This window comes from Saccopteryx bilineata, chromosome 2 (genome assembly GCF_036850765.1).
Source record: "Saccopteryx bilineata isolate mSacBil1 chromosome 2, mSacBil1_pri_phased_curated, whole genome shotgun sequence".
Taxonomy (NCBI): Eukaryota; Metazoa; Chordata; class Mammalia; order Chiroptera; family Emballonuridae; genus Saccopteryx; species Saccopteryx bilineata.
In genome coordinates this window covers 5,328,621-5,344,057 of record NC_089491.1, presented here as the reverse complement: position 1 = coordinate 5,344,057, position 15,437 = coordinate 5,328,621, and the positions used below count along the sequence as shown (strand labels likewise).

The 15,437-nt window shown below is 48.3% G+C and overlaps 1 protein-coding gene across 4 annotated transcripts in view; it reads left to right on the top strand.

Annotated features, from left to right (window-relative positions):
* The window catches only part of NUP214 (nucleoporin 214), a 97,761-nt gene that overhangs the window by 28,572 nt on the left and 53,752 nt on the right, over positions 1–15,437 (top strand). For all 4 annotated transcript variants that reach the window (XM_066255933.1, XM_066255931.1, XM_066255932.1 and 1 more), the window contains exons 15-23: positions 2,278–2,364; positions 2,571–2,720; positions 3,733–3,891; positions 7,053–7,156; positions 9,775–9,957; positions 10,616–10,701; positions 10,790–10,873; positions 12,803–13,063; positions 14,356–14,517. In XM_066255933.1, coding sequence (XP_066112030.1) covers positions 2,278–2,364; positions 2,571–2,720; positions 3,733–3,891; positions 7,053–7,156; positions 9,775–9,957; positions 10,616–10,701; positions 10,790–10,873; positions 12,803–13,063; positions 14,356–14,517 — 1,276 coding nt within the window. The remainder of the gene's footprint in view (positions 1–2,277; positions 2,365–2,570; positions 2,721–3,732; positions 3,892–7,052; positions 7,157–9,774; positions 9,958–10,615; positions 10,702–10,789; positions 10,874–12,802; positions 13,064–14,355; positions 14,518–15,437) is intronic.

The window sequence follows — 15,437 nt, the reverse complement described above, 5'->3', positions numbered from 1 at the left end:
GTGAACTGTCACTGGCTGAGCACACCTTGGTAACCAGCACTGGGACTAAGAAATGGAACATGGCCGAGACCCCAGAATTCCCCTCATGTGCACCTTCTAGTCACTGCCCTTGCCAAAGGGCACTCAGCTATCCTGATTTCTAACAGCAGAGCTTAGTCTCGCCTGTTTGTACCTCTGTAAATGGAATCACATGGGATGTATTCTTACAACTGGCTGTTTTGCTCAACATTATGTTTGTGGGGTTTATTGGTACCATAGTGGTGACCATACTACCACGTGTTCGTTCTACCCTCTGTGGCATGCGAGTAGGTTCCAGTTTTAAGTTGCTGTGAGTAGTGTTGCTGTGACCATGCTCATTGATGTTTTTGGAATGACAGTGAGTGTCTGCACTTCTCTTGAGCGGGTAGATACCTACGAGTGGAATTGCTGGGTCATAGAATACACATTGATTCCTCTTTAGTAAATTTGGCCAGTCCACGTCCTCCCCAGTTTGATATTTTTCATCTTTTGTTGTATTTTGTGGTTTCAATGAGTATATCCCTGATGACCAGTAAAACAGAGCTTTTCCCCCATACAATTATTGGCTATGTGAATATCTTCTTCTATGAGGTGTCCCGAGTTTTTTCCCATTTTTTTATTGACTCTTCTTTTTCCTGCTTACTTGTGTCAGTTCCTTGTTTGGATACATACACATGCGCACACGCGCATACAGTGTAAGCACTTTCGCAGACTGAGTTGCTTCTCATTCTCTTGATGGTCTCTTAATCACTACACGTTCTTAATTTTAAGGCAGTTCACTATATGACTTTTTCTTTTATGATTAGTGCTTTTTGTGTTCTGTTTTAGAGACCACTTTATATTCCAAGGTCAAAATGATATTTTCCTATGTTTTGTACAAATTCTACTTTTCAGTTACAGTTCACATTACTCTGTGTGGGTTCCAGGTGTGCAGCACAGTAGTTAGACACTCATGTATTTTACAGAGCCCTCCCTTCCCGTATTTTTCTAAGAGCTTTACTATTTTACTTTTCATATTTAGAGCTGCAGTCTATCATCTCAGTTTACTTTTATGGCTCTACTTAAAGGTAATTTTATGTCAGTTTCCCCCTCGATTAGTTGAGTGTCCTCAGAACAGGAGCCGTGTCTTTCCTTCTGTCTGGCCTCCAGCCCACCCCCTTCCTGCCCTCAGCCCAGTACTGGCACAAGTAAACACTTCGTTTACAGGTCTGGCTTTTGGCATAATCCGTGACACATGGTATTTGTTAAGTAAACATTTACTGTTTTAATGAATGCTTATACATTCTAAAAGCTCTGGGTGTTAATTGATGACATTAAGTAATTGAAAAGTCATCTCAAATTATAACATCTCTGAAGCAGAATTCTTGATCTCTGTCTCCCAGGACCTAATCCTTTCTTGGGGTTCCCTTCTCAGTAAATAGCCCAACCAGGTGTTTGCTCAAGACCCAAACCCAGGCCCTCCCCCCGTCTGCACCAGTAGGTCTTCTCAGCTCTGCTAGACTCGGAGCCCCTCTGGTGTCATTGTTGCCTCTTACCTAGTCAGCCTCCTGACTGGTCTCCCTGCTCCCGCCTCGCACTTGTAGCCGTGCTCTACTTAGCAGCAATGGGGATCTTTTAAAATTGTAAATTAAGGAGTCATCTAAAGTCTTAAAACTTCACTGGTAGCTTTCCAACACAGAACAAAATCTAAACTCCTCGATGTAGCCTTACGTGGTCCGCTCCTGCCTGAGTCCAGCCCCCTCTGACCTCACTGCGCCCGCATTAACTTGGTCTGTGTCTTAAACACGCGGGCGTCTTTCAGGCCTCGGTCTTTGGCCTTGCCCTCCCCACTGCCTGCAGGGACGCCCCCAGCTCTTCCATAGCTCTCTCCTCCGCTCCGGGCAGTGCTCAGGGAGGGCTTCCTGGGCCGGCTCGTCTCAGGTCGTCCCCGTGTTCTCTTTATCTGTTCCTGTCTGTTTTTTTATATCATGTACCGCTGAAGCTTACCTGATTTGTTCACTTTTTCTTATCCCAGTAGAAGGTAAGTTTCATGAGCATAGGCACCCTGTTTATCTTGCTCAGCTCTACCTCCACTGTCTAAACCTGCCTTAGACCAAGTACATACCCAGTAAAAGGGTTCAAAAGAATGATTGTTGGAACAATGACCGTGTTACGGGAGTGACACTACCTATGGTAGGCATTGAACCTGCTGCTTCAAGAAGCCAGAACTTGGGGTATTGAATGCATTTTTAAAACTTTTTTTTTGGCCTTTTATTTCAGGCAAAGTCACTTCCGCCCCCTGTGTCAGAGAAGCAGGGCCATCAGTGGAAGGAGTCTGATCCTGTGATGGTCGGCATTGGGGAGGAGGTAAGTGGGCTCCTGCGTGTGTCCTTCCAGAAGTAGCTCTGACGGGGATGCATGGCTGGCTCTGCGCACAGACCCCCCCCCCCAGGCCCGCTTTGCTCTGGCATTGAACCTTTGGATAGCCCCAGTCTGTGCTGTTAACAAACCCGCAGCAGGGACAGGGCGGCCCTGCCAATCAGACCGAGCAGTCTCCTATGTGGCTCCCACAGATTGCGCACTTTCAGAAGGAGCTGGCGGAGCTGAAGGCGCGAACAGCGAAGGCCTCTTTCCAGGTGGGCACGACGGAGGAGCTGCGGCTGCTGCGGACGGAGGCGGGCGAGCTGCACGCCTTCCTCCTGGAGATCAGGGAGGCCACCGAGGTACGTGCGCTGGTGGGCGCCCGAGGGGACTCGCACCTGTAATGGGGGTACTCCTGGTACATGGGGGCGCGCACACTTCTCTTCATGGACCACTGGTGTTACTTCTTACGTGTGTGAGTCATTCACGGAGCAGTGCCCAAGTTCAGATCCCACCTTTGGCACTTAATAAGTTAGGTGGCTTTAGACAAGTTCATCCAGCTACTCTGTTTTAGTTTTCTCACGGAAAATGGGATAAAAATAGTTTCTGCCCCACTGACACAAGGCATTTCGTTATAAGCTGCAGATTGTTTAGGTATATTTGAAAATTTACTTTTGTAGTAAACTACATATAGTTATGTTATAGTAAAGTGTTAAGTTTAAAAAAAACAGCAACACTTCAGTCCATATGCAATATAAAAATACCAAATAGGTGTTATTAGTAGTAGTATTTATCATGTTACTGTTACTACTACTTAACTGTGTGCTGTGCTCTGTGCCAAACTCTTGACCTGTATTGTCTCATTTAATCCTCACAACTGCCCTGTGTGGTAGGCCCTGTTATCCTTTCTACTGTACCAGTTGGGAAACAGGCTCAGAAAAGTGAGATTGTGTGCCCAGAGCCACCCAGTTCTGAGCGCTGGCTCTGGGGTCCCAGGCACACCGCCTTGCTGCAGAGCTCTGGGTTAGACCTCCAGATGTTAGCACTGTCTCCACTTAGGGTTACAGCTGCTGTTGATACTTTTTAGTTTTCTGAGTGTCCGGTCATTAGAAATGTTTTTTAATGAGGAAGAGAAATAACTTTTAAAAAATGAATATTGGTTGAGTGAAAAAAAAAAGGCAAGGTAAAGATAAAAAGGAAAATGAACGTTGGTGTCTTTCTCCCTAAGCAGTGGGGTTCTTTTTGGCTGCTGACTCTGCAGATGCGCATCATGTTAACTGTTTGACAAGCGCCACCTTCCTTGATCTGGAACAGAGAGGTTCGTTTCTCAGGACTAGTACTTTCTCTGTCAAAACATCTTTGTTCCTCTTCCAGTCTCTTCATGGGGACATAAGTACCCTGAAAACAACTCTGCTCGAGGGCTTTGCCGGTGTCGAAGAAGCCCGAGAACAGAACGAGAGAAACCACGACTCTGGGTACCGGCACTTGCTCTACAAGAGGCCCCTGGATCCCAAGAGCGAAGCCCAGCTCCAGGTGGGGGTCCAGCCGGCGCCCTGTCTGCAGGCTCCGGGGCGTGCTCTTCAAGGCGCGTGTGTGGCTGACTCCCTCCCTTACGGGATTGTTCATTTCCTGTGAGAAATGTACATTATTCCCATAGACTTTCTTGACATGACAGAAAATGCACTCTTCCACATAATGCTTTTAGGATTAAACAAAAATTGAATCTTAATTACCATATTTTTTACTCCATAAGACACACCTAGTGTTTTTACTTTTTTTTTGTTTGTATTTTTCTGAAGTTGGCAACAGGGAGACAAACAGACTTCCACATGCGCCCGACCAGGATCCACCCGGCACGCCCACCAGGGGGCGATGCTCTGCCCATCCGGGGCATCGCTCTGTTGCAACCAGGGCCATTCTAGCACCTGAGACAGAGGCCATGGAGCCATCCTCAGCGCCCAGGCCAACTTTGCTCCAATGGAGCCTTGGCTGCAGGAGGGGAAGAGAGAGACAGAGAGGAAGGAGAGGGGGAGGGGTGGAGAAGCAGATGGGCGCTTCTCCTGTGTGCCCTGGCCGGGAATTGAACCTGGGACTCCTGCACACCAGGCCAACGCTCTACCACTGAGCCAGCCGGCCAGGGCCCACACCTAGTGTTTTAAGGAGGAAAATAAGAAAAAAAATATTCTGAACCAAATGGTGTATTAAAATATTTAATAAAATACCGTATTTTTTGCTCCATAAGATGCACAGGCATTTTTCCCTCCACTTTTGGGGAGAAAAGGTTCATCTTATGGAGCGAAAAATACATTAAACTTAAGTTGGTAGAAAGTATGCTGTTGAAAAAGGTACATTTAGAAATCAAGTCATCAATAATAATTATTGAAGTAGCAACTATTCATTGAGCACCAGGTATTCTGCTAGATGTTTTTACAAATTATTTCTAGTCTTTGAAACCATTGCTCTGTACGATGGGCGTTTGTGGTCCCGTTGTACAGATGAGGAAAGTGAGCCTCCTGGACGAAGCAGCTGCCCGGGTGATGGCGTGGGAGAGTGGAACCAGGGTGCAGACCTCCACCCACTGAGTTCCCCTGGACGCCGTACCTGGCAACACCACTTTTCTCACTGATCGTTAATTATTCTTGTTCTCTGCCTCTGTGAAATCTGGTTTTTGTTTTTGTCGTTTAGCTTATTCTAAATATGTATCACAAGCTTTGGAGGGATCATCTCCCACTCCCATGTAGTTGTCTAGAATCCCCAGCGGCATGGGGCACAGGTGGGCAGTGCTGGTCAGCCTCACCCAGTACCTGAGGGTCTGAGTGGAGGAAGTCCCTCCCCCTCAGCAGATCCACACCTGTGTTACTCCTAGTTGCTTCCTTCGACTGTGGGTGTTGACTCCCTTGGCAGGGAGTGCTAACCACCGGCCTGCCCCTCATCGAGTTACAGCCGCATGTGGCCTCCAGTTACACTCTTCCTACTGCCTTTTCACCTCGTGCTTTGTGTCCAAACTGAAAGAGGAGCAGAGGGCTTTTGAGCGACACTCTCCCCGTTCAGAAGGAAATCGTTTTTGTTGCCATTGTTGTTTTCCCCACAGTGCTAACTAGATCATATTTAGTGCGTGTCTTGTACGAGAGAAAGATACTGGACATGCCCAAGTCTCAGCACTGAAAGGTGCCGGGTGCCCGAGCCTGGGCAGTCGGGCTCCGAGCCTGCGCTCCTAACCGTGACGCTGCATGTGCAGTCAGCCCCTACGCTGGCTACGTGGCGAGGGGTGGGGGGGTGGACGCGGAAGTGCGGTGGAGCTTGCTGCTGTGGGGCTCCAGGTGGGGGCAGCTGCGCCGCAGAGAGGCAGGTTTGGGCCGGGCCTACAAAGAGAAGTTCTGCCAGGTGAGGTCAGGAGAGCGTTCAGCAGGAACGGCCTCAGCCTGTTCACGGAAGTCTGCTCACATTAGAGTGTTCAAAGCCAGGACGTCCTTGTGTCAAGTGCTAGTTGAAATTTATATTTCTGCTAAGGTGACTGCCACTTCCTGGAATCAGCCTGGCTCTCTTTAAATGACATTTCCTCTTTCTCAGTTGGGGCATACACCCTTACCCAAGAATGGTTTTGAAAATACATACATTCAAACATAGTAAGACCTTTGTGCCGACGGAGAGAGCTCTTCCCACTGTGCACACACTGTCTTCATTTGTGTACATTTTTAATGGACTGCACCTCTTTATTGTTAACTTCTCAGAGTCAAGTTGTATAGCCATGAAGGTTAAACTGGACCAAAATTTAAAATTATTGCAGGCCTTAAATAAGTTAATAGGTAAGGATTTTAATAATGAAAAATTCAATTGCTAGTGCTGGTGCTAGTCTTTGTTTTGGAGAAGATATGTTTTTCTCAGTTGGTGAGATGATGTCTGTGTTCTGTGTTATGAATAGACAGGGTCAGAATTCTTTTCGGCACTGTTTTGTAGGATGATTCTGTCTCTAGTACAGTTAATGTCCTGAGCGGGACAGCAGAACCCAACCAGACGCCGCGTCGCAGTTCCGGAGTGCGGTGGAAAATCCCCAGCCCGCGCGGAGAACTCTAGAGGGGCTGAAAGCTGACCCGGGAGCAGGGCAGTGGGGCTCATCCCCGGGGCCTGGGCCCCGCCCACTCGCTTCTATTTCCCTGCACTGCCTCCATCACACCCTCAGAGAGGTCGCGTTTCTGGACTTCACTGGGGTTATAGCGTTCTGATGATTACACTAAACCCTAGTACAGGAGTCCCCAAACTTTTTACACAGGGGGCCAGTTCACTGTCCCTCAGACTGTTGGAGGGCTGGACTATAAAAAAAACTATGAACAAATCCCTATGCACACTGCACAAATCTTATTTTAAAGTAAAAAAACAAAATGGGAGCAAATACAGTATTTAAAATAAAGAACAAGTAAATTTAAATGATCAAACTGACCAGTATTTCAATGGGAACTATGCTCCTCTCACTGACCACCAATGAAAGAGGTGCCCCTTCCGGAAGTGCAACGGGGCCGGATAAATGGCCTCAGGGGGCCGCATGTGGCCCGCGGGCCGTAGTTTGGGGACCCCTGCCCTAGTATGTTTTATGTCCGTTACGGTTCTCAATATAAAAATAATTAAGAATATTTTGTTTTGATACATTCTCCTCCAAGCTACTGGGAAACTGAGTCACTTTTATTTTTTTCTTGTAGGAAATTCGGCGCCTTCATCAATATGTGAAATTTGCTGTCCAAGATGTGAATGACGTTCTAGACTTGGAGTGGGACCAGCATCTGGAACAGAAGAGAAAACAGAAGTGAGCCCGGTCCCCTCCCCCGCAGGTGGTGGCAGACAGCGCGCTGCCTCCGGGAAAGATGAAGTGGGCGCTGATAGAGAAGAAAGCCTGGCTTTCTGTGCCCACTCCCCGGCCCCTCGCTCCCGCGCAGATGCGCGTTCTGCCTGGCTTTCTGTGCCCACTCCCCCGGCCCCTCTCTCCCGCGCAGACGCGCGTTCTGCCTGGCTTTCTGTGCCCACTCCCCCGGCCCCTCGCTCCCGCGCAGACGCGCGTTCTGCCTGGCTTTCTGTGCCCACTCCCCCGGCCCCTCGCTCCCGCGCAGACGCGCGTTCTGCCTGGCTTTCTGTGCCCACTCCCCCGGCCCCTCGCTCCCGCGCAGACGCGCGTTCTGCCTGGCTTTCTGTGCCCCCCCCCCCCCCGGCCCCTCGCTCCCACGCAGACGTGCGTTCTGCCTGGCTTTCTGTGCCCACTCCCCCGGCCCCTCGCTCCCACGCAGACGCGCGTTCTGCCTGGCTTTCTGTGCCCCCGCCCCCCGCCCCTCGCTCCCACGCAGACGCGCGTTCTGCCTGGCTTTCTGTGCCCACTCCCCCGGCCCCTCGCTCCCACGCAGACGCGCGTTCTGCCTGACTTTCTGTGCCCCCCCCCCCCCCCGGCCCCTCGCTCCCGCGCAGACGCGCGTTCTGCCTGGCTTTCTGTGCCCACTCCCCCGGCCCCTCGCTCCCGCGCAGACGCGCGTTCTGCCTGGCTTTCTGTGCCCACTCCCCCGGCCCCTCGCTCCCGCGCAGACGTGCGTTCTGCAGAAACAGCAGCGGTGCTCACACTTTACACAGAGGCGTCTGCATTGCAGCACAGGTCACGAAGGGGAAAATTGGATTGGACCTAATTGTCCAGAAGTCAAAGAAGCGGCTCACTAAGTCTATTCACTCTTTTTTTTCTTCTCAATGTAGACATAACTGTGGACTACTGTGTCCTCAAAAAAATCATACTAAATATCATTTTTGTTACATGGAATATACAAACTACATAATTATATGACTGGGTTATTAGGTGTAAAGAATGTAGAAAAGTAAGACGTACCAGTGGCTGCCTCAGTGTGGGTGGCGGTGGAAACAGAAGAGGCTGGAGGTGAATATGCCAAAAGGTCTTGGTGCACCTGCGAGATGGGGAAGAGGAATTGTTCTTTTTTTTTTTTATTTGTTTATTGATTGATTTTAGAGAGAAAGAGAGAGAGAAACATCAGTTGGTTACTCCCCTCGTCCATGCATTCACTGGTTGACTCTTGCATGTGCCCTAACTGGGGCTCAAACCCACAACCCTGGCTTGTCAGGACGATGCTCCAACCAAGCCACCCAGCCAAGGCCGGGGGAGTTTTTCTTTATACTTTTTCCGTATATTCCATATTTTTCTATTGAAGGAAACATTTCTGACTGGCGTGGCTAGTTAGAAGGGCATGGCGCATAATGACGGGTGTGGGAGAAGGACGAGGATGTCAAACACTGTAAGAGCAGTCGGGTGCCCACGAGAAACCTGGCAGACAGATCAGCCTGCAAAAGGCCCGATTTCTGAACCACTTACCCTGATGCGTGTGCTTCACCCGTGGCAGGAAACAAACCAGGAAATGAGCTGTTGACTTGTTTATAAAGCTCTGGGATCACAGAACTTTTAAGTGGGGCAGCCCAGGTGGGGTGTCAGGGGCAGGGCAGCATGTGCTTACACTTCAAGGGGCAGAATTCAATGTATTGTATCCCATGGAGAAAGGCTTTGTGCCCTACCTGCAGGATCTCAGCTTGGAAGGTAGATAGAGATGACTTCCCCTCAGACACTGGCTGGGGAGGATTCCTGAGCCTGTGGCCTGGAGCACCTGTCCCCTTGGGCTGTTGGGGCCCCTTAGAGGTTCCACAGCTCACCCCTAGTTCTGAATTCATGGTCAGCCCCCTGTGAGAGGGTGACTGGACCTGGCCGTGTGAACAGCCTGCTCTGCTAGACCCCTCTTTGCTAATGAAGAAGTTGGTTGTTTTTTATTTAATAGATGCATAATGATAACAGAGAAGCCAGGTTTTCTCCTTTATGACAGATTCATGGACTTTTTTTTAGTTCCCTTTCTGCAGAGATCAGATTTTTAAATCTGTATAATTATCTAGCATTTTTGTGTGTTAGGTCCTTCTCTAAGGATTACCTTGTGCCCTATGGAAATGAAAATTGATTTTGAACTGCCTGTCCCTTTCTTTATTCTCTGGGTGGGTTCCTCCCCGCCGCTGACTCGTGGACTGGCCCGCTGCTCTGGCTGCGCTGTGCAGAGATGACTGACTCCCACAGACGCGCAGGGAGCCTGGGCTTTCTCTTCTGATTGGCTATCATTTACACATGGAAAGCTCTGGATGCCGCAAGTGTACAGCTGAATGAATTTGTCTCCTCCATCTCTACCCTGACTCTGTCCACAGGCCTGGCCTTCTGTTACATTTCGTTCTCCTCAGGCTTTTGTCTCCTTTTTATGTGCTAGCAATTTCTTGAAGCTTTTTGTTCACTCCTGGTTCTCTGTTTTATTCTTTCCACCGTTCCAGTTGTAGTCTTTTTCTTTTCTGGGAGGCTTCTTTACTCAAACCTCTCACATTGTATTCTTTTCTCGTTGCTGTCAACAGACGCCTGCTTGTGCCTGAGCGAGAGACGCTGTTCAACACCCTGGCCAACAACCGGGAGATCATCAACCAGCAGAGGAAGCGGCTGAACCACCTGGTGGACAGTCTCCAGCAGCTGCAGCTTTATATCCACACGACGCAGCGGAGCATCTGCATGTCTGTGCAGCCCCAGAGCAGTGTTCACAGGTGTGCGGGAGACTGGGCCTCTTAGCGCTCCTTACACTTAGGGCCGAATGGTCGACCACATATTTGGAAGTAAGGTGGAATCGTCTTAAAGTGGTTCAGATATGGGTTTGAAAGTGACTCTGCTGTCTGTCACCTGTGTGACCCTGGTTAGGTTCCTTACTCTCTCTAATCTTCTATTACTTTGCTTAAAAAACGGGGAGAACAGTACCTGCCTCCTGGGATTATAAGAGAGTTCAGTCTAGAAAGCACCTAGTAGTGTGTTCGGTGAGGGAGGTGTTCCGTAGACGACCGCAGGCACTATCATAGTGGAATTATCTTAATGAAAATGAACTGATAAGAATTTTCATTTTGCTCGAGTGGAAACTTTCAGACCCTAGCAGTTAGACAGTTTCCCCTTGAGCTTCCCAGGGTGGACTTGTGTTTCTGCCTTTAGGCTGAACGTGTATCAATTGCCCTTTCTGCTGAAGCGCCCATGGGGGTGGGTGTAACATGGAGGTTGCCATCTCTTTCCTTTGGAGTGATTACGTCGATCGGTCAGATTGCCTGTTTCTCTACGGAGGATGCTCTCATTTCTGGCAATGATATTTAGGGTAGTGGACCCCCACTCCTCAGATTTCTCTGGTCACAGTAGTTTGTATAGAACACTGTCTGATTTCAGTTTTGACAGTGACCTGGAAAGCCTGCGTAATGCTCTGTTGAAAACCAGCATAGAGTCTCAGACCAAACCTTTGCCAAAGGTACCAGGTAAATGCATTTTCTCCAGTCCTTTAACTGTTTTCTTTCGTCTACTGAATGAGTTTTAAGCATTTATGGGTTCACGAATTTCTTGCAGCTAAACTGTCCCCTGTGAAACAGGCCCAGCTGAGAAGCTTTTTGGCCAAAAGGAAAACCCCACCAGTGAGATCCACTGCTCCAGGTAAAGGGACTGATCTGGAATTTTTTAGCATAAACCACAGTCTGTGGAGTGGGAGCAGTGCGTGTGTCTGTGTCTTCCTTTTGGCTCTTGGTAGGTAGAGCAGGTGTCCCCAGAGTCTGTTGTCCCAAGTGCAGGCGCAGGAAGCTGCGGTACACGCTCAGCAGCAGCCCAAGCAGGGGGTCCCGCTCCGTGGGGTGTGGCTTCTGCTTCAGACGCTTGACTTTTCTGATTTGTGTGCAGTTTTCAGTAAGATTACATTTGAAAAAAAGGGCTTTTTCTTAAGCAGATAGAAAAATATCCATAATTAGGGAATGATGGCCAAAGCACTGCTGAAAAGAAGCCATATAACTGATGGGGGAAAAACTTGTTTTTTGCTATTGAACCATCTCGATAACCACCTCAGTTTCCTTTGTTAATATGTGTCGTGTACAACATGAGGCATACCTGGGTGCTTTGCTTTAGTGCCCGTACCTGCTTTTTTCTTTGCAATTCTGTTTTGAGTTGAAATTGTTTTTTTTATACCACCAACAAATTTTTTTTTGGTAATTAAAATAGAAGGAAACTTAGTTTATTCTTACTGTATCACAATTTATTAATTTTTCTGTAGCCATATAAAGCTAAGTTAAGTATTAGTCACAGACAAGTGAAATTTTTTAATAACCTTTTTCATTATCTAAAGAATGCCTTCTCTTGGTAGGTAATTGGAAACATGTGGAAAAAAATATGAAGAATAATAAAAACTACCCTGATTCCTCAACCTCTAATGTAACATCAATTATGTCATTTTGGTTTACTTTTAAACTTTGCACATGTAATTTGATTTTTTGAAAATGAGGTTGGCCCTGACCAGACAGTGGTGCAGTGAGTAGAACGGTCAGCCTGAGATGCTTAGAACCCAGGTTTGAAACCCAGGGTCGCCAGCTCGAGTGCAGGCTCACCAGTGTGAGTGCAGGGTCACTGGCTTGGCTAGAGCCCCCTGGTCAGGGCACATATGAAAAGCAATCAGTGAACAACTAAAGTGCTGCAACTATGAGTTGATGCTTCTCATCTCTCTCCCTTCCTGTCTGTGTCTCTCTAAAAAAAAAGAGAAATTGGGACTATTATATTTATAATTTTGTATTTTTTTTTTTTAACACGCATTCTAAAATTCATTGTACAAAGTAAAATGTCACAAAGCCTTGATAGTTTCTAAATGGGAAAAAAACAAGGGCGGTCAGGATTAGTTTCAGTATTTGTTTTAAACTTAATTGATTCAAAAGAATTTGTTAGATTTATCTGGAAATGTGTAAGACAGGACTAAGGACTAAGGGCCTTCTGTTTCCTCCAGTTTGCCTCAGGCCTGTTCTTAGAAGCGTTTTGTTGGACAGGTGGTGGCAGTCGTTTGCTCCCTTTGCTGAAGCTTGTCTGTTCCCGTGCTGATGTTACTGTTCTGCCCGTGGGGACCTCTGGGGAGGGCACGCGGCCTTCCCGTTACACCAGTGTTCATCTTCTCTCGCTTAACATTTTTTAGTTTGACAGAGTGTTCTTGTCCTGCACAGCTCAGTATTTCAAAGCCCCAATTGAGCAGACCCCAAACCATCTTAATTTTTTAACGTGGTATTTTTTATTAATTGATTTTAGAGAGAGGAGTGAGCGGGAAGTGGAGACGGGAAGCGTCAGCTCCTAGTAGTAGTTGCTTCTTGTAAGTGCCTTGACCGGCAAGCCTGGGGTTTCAAACCTGCTACCTCAGCGTTCCAGGTCAACACTTCATCCACTGCGCCACCACAGGTCAGGCTCCGAGCCATCTCTGTTCACATTCAACAGCAGCCCCTTCCACTTACGTGATGATTCAGTTGTTTTACAAATGGGCTATTTCTCTGTCCACAGTGAAAACTGCATAGCGTTTGAACTGCTTCCTTCCTAACTCATGTTCCGTTTGCGACTTTGCAGCCAGCCTGTGTCAGTCCGCCTTCCTGTCTCAGAGATACTACGAAGACCTGGATGAAGCCAGCTCCACATCGTCCGTCGCCCAGTCTGTGGAGAGTGAAGATGCGCGGGCCCCCTGTAAAGATGAGGACGCAGGGGCCCCGGTTCCTCGGCACGCGCCTGTGGTTCGCACTCCTTCTGTCCAGCCCGGTCTCTTGCCCCCGGCAGCTCCGTTCGCTAAACCTAACCTGAGTCAGGGTCCACCTGGTGCAACGGGAACTTCAGGTAAGGGGTGGAAAGAGGTTTGCACGGAGCCTGATGAGAACACGATGCAGGGGGTAGAAGGTGTTATATGGAGTGGGACACGTGAAGTCAAGTCAACACAATGAAGTAAAAATAAAGTAAAAAATAAAACATGCAATACTTGACTATTTAGTCAGGGGCACTGACCTTTTTCCCCTTAGATCAGGGGTCGGGAACCTTTTTGGCTGAGAGAACCATAAACGCCACATATTTTAAAATGTAATTCTGTGAGAGCCATACAACGACCCATGTACATTAGGCATTATCCAATAAAAATTTGGTGTTGTCCCAGAGAACAGCTGTGATTGGCTCCACCCACCCGCAACCATGAACATGAGCGGTAGAAATGAATGGATTGTAATACATGAGAATGTTTTATATTTTTAATGTTATTATTTTTTTTATTAAAGATTTGTCTGCGAGACAGATGCAGCCATCAAAAAAGCCACATTTGGCTTGCGAGCCATAGGTTCCTGACCCATCTTAGATTGTTAAATCAAAAAATGACAACAACATAATAGTTGTCCAGTGTGAATGAACCAAAGTTATACCTAGTTTGGTTTGGTTTTGGTTCGGATTGGCAAAGTCTGTATTTAGGTGTACCACAGAATTTTAGTAATTAGTTTATGTGTGCCATGAGGTGAAAAAGGTTGAAAATTGTTGGTATAAAGCATTTTTAATTCATAGCCAGACCAGGCAGTGGCTCAGTGGATAGAGCATTGGACTGGGATACAGAGGACCCAGGTTTGAAATCCTAAGGTCACTGGCTTGAGTGCAGGCTCACCAGCTTGAGCGCAGGGGTCACTGGCTTGAGTGTGGGATCATAGATATGATCCCATGGTTGCTGGCTTGAGCCCAAAGGTTGCTGGCTTGAAGCTCAAGGTTGCTGGCTTGAGCAAGGGGTCACTCAATCTGCTGTAGCCCCCCCCCCCCCGTCAAGGCACATATGAGAAAGCAATCAATGAACAACTAAGACTAAGGAGCAGCAATGAAGAATTGATGCTTCTCATCTCTCTCCCTGCCTGCCTGTCTGTCCTTATCTGTCCCTCTGTCTCTGTCACACACACACACCAAAAAAAGTATTTTAGTTCATGGAAGTGGGCTGCTTTGGAAGATGGAGACGCCCACCTGCTGACTGGTGCTCCTCTGTGCTGGTGTTGAAGGGCCCTTCATGGCAGCTTTTCTCTGCAAGTTAACATGGAGAATTGAACACTGTAACTTTTATGATTTTCTCTTCTCTGAGCTCTCCCATTTACTTTTTTTATTTCCCTCAGTGTCTACGTCTGCTAGCAAAATCGTCCCTCAAGGGGCTGATAGCACAATGCTCGCAACAAAAACCGTGAAGCATGGAGCACCGGGTCCTTCCCACCCCATTCCAGCTCCGCAGGCGGCTGCGGCAGCAGCGCTGCGGCGGCAGATGGCCAGCCAGGTGCCAGGTGAGCTGGAGCCCACGCCTACGCGGGGGCTGGGTGAGTCCTCTGCACCGTGGGCCAGACAGCAGGTGCCCGAGACACCTGGCTCTCCGCGGCTGTTCAGAAGAGAAGACTGCTGTGACAATGCTCTCTCCTGGTTGGCAGAGAGATCCGAGAACTCAGACTAGGTTTAAAACTGTTCCCTTTTAAGGGGAGGTGTAGGGTCTGCCACATTCGGATAAGGAGGCAGTCTGATTTTTTTTTTTTTTTTTTGTATTTTTCTGAAGTTGGAAATGGGGAGGCAGTCCGACCAGGATCCACCCGGCATGCCCACCAGGGGGCAATGCTCTGCCCATCTGGGGCGTCGCTCTGTCGTGACCAGAGCCACTCTAGCGCCTGGGGCAGAGGCCAAGGAGCCATCCCCAGCGCCCGGGCTAATTTTGCTCCAATGGAGCCTTGGTTAAGGGAGGGGAAGAGAGAGAGAGGAAGGAGAGGGGGAGGGGTGGAGAAGCAGATGGGCGCTTCCGTGTGCCCTGGCCAGGAATCGAACCCGGGACTCCTACACGCCAGGCCGATGCTTGATTTTTTTGATGGAGTTGTTAATTCCTACTTTTGAATAATGTCTCCTTTAAGCCTAAATTAATCTTAGCAATTAGATCACCTAATAGCATTCAAATTGTGTCATGTTATCTCAGGCTTTCGGCTGTTCGGTGAGTGTGGGTGCTAGTGTGCCCATTGGCTTTTGAGTGGTGTGAGGTATAGAGAGGTGCAGGTGACCCAAACGATAAGGAGCAGAACCCAGGCTCCAGCCCAAGGTCTTTCCATTGCAGTACGGCGTCTTCTAGGATGGCAGGTGTAGCCTTTACAGAGGACGCCACCGAGCACTTGCATTTTGTAAACGCACTTGTATTAAAAGCCGCCTTTAAACAGCATCCTTACTACAG